Raw genomic sequence first — 7,367 nt, forward strand, 5'->3', positions numbered from 1 at the left:
TCCCCCTCCCTCTCAAGAATGAAGAGCAGTCCAGATTCCCTGCCCTGCAGGAATTCCAAGATCCTCCCACTTCTATCCAGGTCCAGGAAGGTGAGCATCCAAACAGGCTAGGTTCTCACAAAGCCAGTTCATGTTTTAGGATCGAAACCTAGTGCCATTGTCCTTGGCTTCTCAATGGGAGGTAGACAAGACTGCCGGGCAAAAACTCAGTAGAAATTTTAAGCAGGTCATTAACATTATTCATATAAAATTTTAAATCAGTGAAGATAAAATTTCTTAAAGATTAAATACATAATGAACAGTATCAAAAAATAATGCTAGCAAAAGTATCTCATCAGCAAAATAGTACAACAGAGCACAGTTGACAAACATTCAAAAACTTTTAAATATATTGCATTAATAAATATGAAGAGTCAATATGCTTATGTAATTATTTCAAAATTTTTCTGAAAATTCAAGATAATGTCATTCAAATCTAACAAAAGTTGTTTAAAATAAGTTGAAAATCTATATTAAATAAAGAATACATGCAAATCAAACAAACTAACTTTTAGAATTCTTAATACTGCAGCAAACTAATTACAAGTGCATTTATTTAAAAATACTGTACTTGAAAAATTAAAATTCTTGACTGAAAATTGACTTAGAATTATATTTTTAAAACGCAAATGATAATGAAAGGAATTCAAATCAGCACTATTATGTTTATCATTTTATAGACATTTATTTTGAAAATAAAGTATGACTTTACACAGTCATTTACAAGAACATAGAACATGAAGTAACTGTCAGTACAAACATATTAGCACAAAGATTAGAGAAAACATGAAAACCAGATAATACACAATACCTCAAAATTTCCTTCCCAGCTACACAACATGAAAAATTCAGCAACATTATCAGTACTTTAAAATGACATGTCACTATTTGAATATATGAATGATGCGTATAGCTGTTATTATATTTGTTATTTTTAAACTATATTTTTATAGTTGTTGTGATTGCAAAGTTTAGAGTACTATATATTAAATGAAAGTTTACTCAGTATTTTGTTTTAATGTCTGATATTTGTGTTTACTTTGCAATATACTTACCAAGAATCCTAAGAATTAACTCATACACACTTGGAAAGAAATATTTGACACAGTTAATATAGATGGGACAGGGAGTCAAGAGTATCTGATGATCTCAGAGCCGGTTACTTACTGACATGGATGCATTTGGGTTGAGGAGACCAGCCGTTCTCTGTACACGTAATAGTGTCCTGATCATTTGGAAGACTGTAGCCAGGGCAACACTCGACACTTACAGACTGGTCTTGTATGTAGTTTCCTTTCTGTTGTAGAATTTCCCCATTCTCTATATGATAGATGCAACATAGCCCTAAGGACCATAAATTAACCATAAATATTAAATTAAAAAGAAACCACATTCATTTATTTTTTTAAAAAAACTAAGGTTTATCTATAATAGTTAAATAAAAATGTGTGACATCAGCAATAAAACCAATATCAAAAGTTTCAAGAAGTAGCACTTATCTTTAGATTTTATGAAGAAAACATGCAAGCAATGAAGATAATCTCATAGTCCTCATTTTCATGTTCATTTCATGAAAAGATGCTCACAAGACAGAAACTAGTCATTTTTGTTCACAAATTTTTCTGTTTCTTATTTTTCTTATGAGAGACTTAACTGTAATTACATATGTGCTCTTCTCTTTCCATTCTTTGATAGAATTAAACATGATTTAATACAGACATTGACTAGTCTGCGGCATGGGACTGCTGGCTCCCACTCTTGTGCAGTGCAGTGAATACTGTCCCAGTCTGTCCTTGAAGGAGGCAAAAATCCTCTGTTGCAGTAATATTCAAATGACTTTCCTGTAGCTACTGGGAAGTAGGGTTTGTGTTCCTTTTCATCATATAGACCTCCATTTTTGATTTGTGGAAAATCACAAGGTTGACCTAGCAATAAAAACAAAAAGACAGAAAAACATTGATATCAAAGATAAACCAGTTGACCAGTAAATTAGTTTCTATTAATTACAATAACTGCAAGACTAGAGAGTGCTCAGAGAAGGAGACAAATAAAATCCATACTTTTGAGGTATATGAGGAGGTCTTTCCTCATGATTTCAGGTTATGCCTGACATGTCACCAGAGAAGTGGGTTAGGGATATTTATTAATATCCAATGTGATAGCTGCTTTTTTATAATTTTTATCAGAACTGAAATCTAATTTGATTTAATCAAAGTGAACTCTTTTTATAACTTCATATTGAAGTACTATATTGTTCTTTGTATTAATAAATTTATAAGTAACGTTTCATTAAATTTTTTCCTTCATGCTATCATTTATAAATAATAAGTATACTTTTAATATCAGAAAAGTATTAACTTTTCTATGAAGTATGATTTTACTTCAGGGATCCTCATGTGGTATGTTAAAAGAATTTATCAAATACATGACAAAACACAGAAATCTCTTATAGCTTCCTTGTTCATTCATACACACTCAAATTTTTACATAGTTTATAAGTTTAAATTCTTTTTATCTTGAGTGTTCTTCTTTAAAATTTTAGAATTTTGCTTTTCATCCGACATCAAGAACTTAAATTAGCTCATTGAGATTTCTTTTTAAAGGGTTTAAGGGGACATGATTTTAAATAGGGATATTTTAAACTTTTAGACACATTTCTGTGGCTCTTAGCTAATCTTCATTCTCATGTGGGCAGTTATAAATCTGTCTTTGTCCCTTTTATAAATAATTCCTCAAAACAAATCTAATATATATATATATATATAATATATATATATAATACTAATTTTCACCTGTTTTAAATAAGTACTACACTGTTCATTTTATGATGTGTCCCAGGAACTCCTAATTTTTATTGTCATTTTCATTCTACTTCAGATTCAACATGGCACACAAGATCAATTTGTAGACTCTCTCCTAATGAAGGTTCAAGCTTATCAACTGCTGTATTTCTTCAGTTTTGAATTTTTTGTATTTTCCCTGGAGCAACAAACACTTTTATGAAAGAAATGAGTAATTGAGCAGGCCTGAGAAGAGAGCACTACACATTTTAAATAAAAATGTATTTAATAAAACTACAATAAGATTTGTCATCTTTATTTTACTCAGTGAAACATGAGAAATTCTGCTTTGAGAAAACTCAAATTCAGATATGTTTAGGTCACAGACAATCCTGGTATTTTTGGGAAGATCTATATTGTGGATCATGGGTTTGAGGTTCACTGAACTTCTTAGACTCCACAACTGTAATTGTAAACCTACTCAAAAGCCTTTGGCAGGGATTTCATGAGATCTTGGGGGAACTTAATTCTGTTAATGTAATAAATTGACACAACACTGTACAATTTATATATATATATATATGTATATATATATATATATGGTGTATATATATACATATATATATACATCCCTCAAAGGTTCAAGGAGCATGTGGATGGAAGGGCACAAAGATTCTAAGAGCTAGAATGTAGTCATCATGGCTGTGAAATATCCTCAGGACTATTCAGAGGTCTTATAATCACAAACTACATCAATAGATCAACATCGACAGATGTCTGTACTGAGTCTATCAAGAATGACCCATCGACACCCAGGCATGAACAGAGTAAGCTCTGGGAACTGTGGTCCTACCTCTGAACAATCCCATCTGACTGATTCAGAAAACAAAAACAAAAACACGGGTGTCATTGATTTTATGTGTATTCCTACTAGTGTCTAAAGTAGCTTCCAAAATACAGTACAATTCAACTGTTACACATATGCCCTTCATTAAACTGTATGTACCATTTATCAGATCCCAAACTTGGGAATCTAGAGAAAAGACATGCAAACATGAGGTATTGTTGGTAAAGTTGGGATGTGAAAACATAAGGAGATAGGATATCCAGAATGTTTTAAATATGTGTAAGAAATTTTCAAAAGAAATTAATTTAAAAATAAAATATTAAAAGATCATTATTTTTCCCCTTACAATTCTCAAACACCAATGATATTTCTTTCTGTAAATAGCATCATTCTTTCTTATTATGGTTTGGATCCATGTTTCCCAAAGTCTCACTTTAATGGAAGCTTGGTTTTGCATTGCTGGTGATTTTGGGAGAATGTGTAACGTTCAGAAGTTGCTAGCATGGTTAAAATAAGTCAGATCATTGGGGCTGTGCAATGAAGGGGTACTGGGACCTTGGTCATTGTTTTATAGCTTTGTTTCCTGGTGGGCAGGAGGGAAGCAGCTTTGCTTTAGCACTCATTCCTTGACATAATGCTATGTCTGTCATAGGCTTAAAGTGGTGGGACTAGCTGACAATGAACCCAAGTCACCAAAGGCACCAAAACTTTAAATAAGGCCTTTTTCTAAGTTATTTCTTCAGTAATATTGAAACAGAGACAGAAAGTGACTAAGAAGAGATCCTTGACCACTCTTTTTTCACTGTAGGGTTTGTTTGTTTGGCTGAAGGAATACCAGGCCTAGATATTATATACATTAACCAATGTCTTCTATACAGGAAGAAAGGAATATGCATTCAGATAGGCAAAAACCTGAAAAAAATGGCAGAAGTACACCAAAATAAAATGTCTTGACTCAATTGACATTGATGCACATGTTTTAAGAAGCCATTGAAATCCTTCAAAGCAAATGTCTCCAATGAAGGTAGTATAATTTCCCTCTTCATGTGTGAGTTAGACTCAGAACATAAAGAACTACCATGTCCAAAACAATTGTGAGTATATCATAGATGGGTTCTGGACCTCCAGGATCTCTTGGTTTAGTGACTCTCTAATAAGTTAGGTGATATCAAGCAATCTATGTGGAGGTTACTATGTAAGGAACTGAAGCCTCCTGCCAAAGCCATGTGAGGGTGACATGTTGAACATACAGCCTAATGCCCAGGCAAGGCTCCTGATGACTGACAGCCATGGCAGTCTCTGACAGCAGCATGCTGATGCAAATATAGTACCCAATCATCTTCAAATATGGCCCATAGAAATGGGGAGACAACAAAAGTTTGTTATGAAGCAGATTCTGAAAATATTTCTGATTGATAATACAATGCAAATAAATAAATAAAAATAAATATTGTATGTCATTCTTTCCCAATAATTTGCTGAAAATTTATGTAAATGTTTCTTAACTTAAAAATGTACATAAGTACATATACAGAAATTTGAGTAGCAGTAAATTATGAATTTAAGTTTTCTAAAAATGTGTTTTGAATACTATTTAAAATCTTAAATTTTAATGTTACTTAAAACTTAAATGTTACTTAAAGGAAAATGAGGTAGGCTGCCTACAGATCTTATTTCTCTCTCCATTCCACCTGATAAAAATGACTGCTCTTTGGACTGGAGAGGGAGGGGGAGAGGAGTGGGGGGAGGGGAAGAAGGGTGGGAGGAGGGGGAGGGAAATGGGAGGCTGGGAGGAGGCGGAAACTTGTTTTTTTTTCCTTTTCTCAATAAAAAATAAAATAAAATAAAATAAATCCCCTAGCCTCATTCCCAGCTCTGCAACAGAACACCTGTGGCAGCCTTTTGTGTTCTTCCTCAACTCCTATCTCTTCCGTTTGCCACAGATCTTCCCCTTCTCTCTCCCCTCCCCACACTTTTCTTTCTTTTTCTAGTCTTCAATATCAGAAGGAATCCCCCTGCTAAGCCAAGGTTCCTGTGAACATGCCAGATGAATAGGACAGGATAATAAGCAAAACACAGCCATCACACTCTCGAAAATTCCTCTGAGGAAACACAAAGCAAGAAACAAAACACCCCTTCAACAAATATAAATACAGAAATCAGAACCTAGACTTATAATCACCCCAAAAGGAGAGGCATAAAATATAATTAACACGCATGGCTCTGCTAGAATGTGGCTATCTTACCATTAGAGACCCTGATTATTTCAACATAGCGGAAGCTCAAGAAACCTATCTTATAACCTCCTGTATGAAAATAACATAGGTCTTTAAGGAAGAAATTGGTAAATCCTTTAAAGAAATCCAATAAAACACAAACGATTGGAGGGAATGAATAAATACCTTAAGGAATTCAAGAACACACAAACAAATAGTGGAAGGAAACAAAACTGCTCAAGAGATGAAAATGAAAATAGCATAAAAAGAAAACACAAATGGATGGAAAATGAAATTTTAGGAATTTGAACAGAAACAACCAAGGAAAGGTACTGTTATCTCTCAGTATCAATGGACTCAATTTCCCAGTAAAATGACACAGATGATGAGAATGGACTCAAAATTAGGATCCATTCTTTTGCTGCATACAAAGAGCACAACTCAACATCAAAGGTCAAGGGTTGGAAAAAGATATTTCAACCAAATGGTCCTAAGAAGCAAGCTGCTGTGGTCATTTTAATATCTAACAACATAGATTTCAAACCAACATTAATCAAAAAAATGGAGGACACTACATAGAAAAAATAATCTCCCTAGATGATATTTCAATTCTTGATATCTATTCCACAAACAAAAGACACTCACTTTTGTAAAATGAGTACTACTACAGCTGAAATCACATTAATGATTTACACACTTTACACACTAAGAATAGAGGACATACAGATTCCACTCTCACCAATGGACAGGTCATCCAGACAAAAGCTGAAGAGATAATACTGGACATAACAGGCATTATAAATCAAATCTATTTAAAATAATTCAAGAACATTTCACCCACACACAAAAGAAGATGCCTCTTTCCTAGTTCCTCATGGAACTTTCTCAAAAATTGACTACCTACTCAGAAACAAAGCAAGTTTCAATAGATAGAAGCAAGGTGAAATAACTGTATATATTCTATCATGGACTAATGGTGAATATAGCAAGAACAGAAACAATATAAAACTTAGAGGTTCATGGAAACTGAACAATACTGCATTGAATGGTTACTGGGTCAAGAAAGAAATAAAAAAAGAAATTAATTACTTCTTAGAATTTCATGAAAATGAATACACGACATATCCAAAATTATGGAATACATGAAAGCATTGCCAATGAAGAGTTCATAACAGTAAATGCCTCGATAAAAAAATAGAGAAATTTTATACTAGCAACTTGACAGCACATCTGAAACTATAAAATTAAAAGAAATAAGCACACTCAAGAGGATAAAACAGCAAAAAAGAATCAAAATGAGGGCTGAATTCAGTAAAATGGAAACAAAAGGAAAGTACAAAAATCAAAAAAAAAAAAAAAAAACACCAGTTGGTTCTTCAAGAAAATTGACAACATAGAGGAACCTTTATCCAAACTAACTAAAAGGCTGACAGAGAATGTCCAAATTAATGGAAATCAGAAATGAAAGGGGGAACACAACAAAGG

General features: G+C 33.1%; 1 protein-coding gene across 1 annotated transcript in view; it reads right to left on the reverse strand.

Annotated features, from left to right (window-relative positions):
- Window positions 1-2,130, reverse strand: part of LOC101991336 (complement factor H) — a 130,324-nt gene extending 128,194 nt beyond the window's left edge. Inside the window, 3 exon segments of the mRNA XM_005372430.1 lie at window positions 1,207-1,383; window positions 1,755-1,964; window positions 2,100-2,130. Of these exon segments, the coding sequence (XP_005372487.1) occupies window positions 1,207-1,383; window positions 1,755-1,964; window positions 2,100-2,130 (418 nt within the window).
- Window positions 2,131-7,367: the final 5,237 nt, after the last annotated feature.

The sequence above is a fragment of the Microtus ochrogaster genome, chromosome 6 (genome assembly GCF_000317375.1).
Source record: "Microtus ochrogaster isolate Prairie Vole_2 chromosome 6, MicOch1.0, whole genome shotgun sequence".
NCBI lineage: Eukaryota > Metazoa > Chordata > Mammalia > Rodentia > Cricetidae > Microtus > Microtus ochrogaster.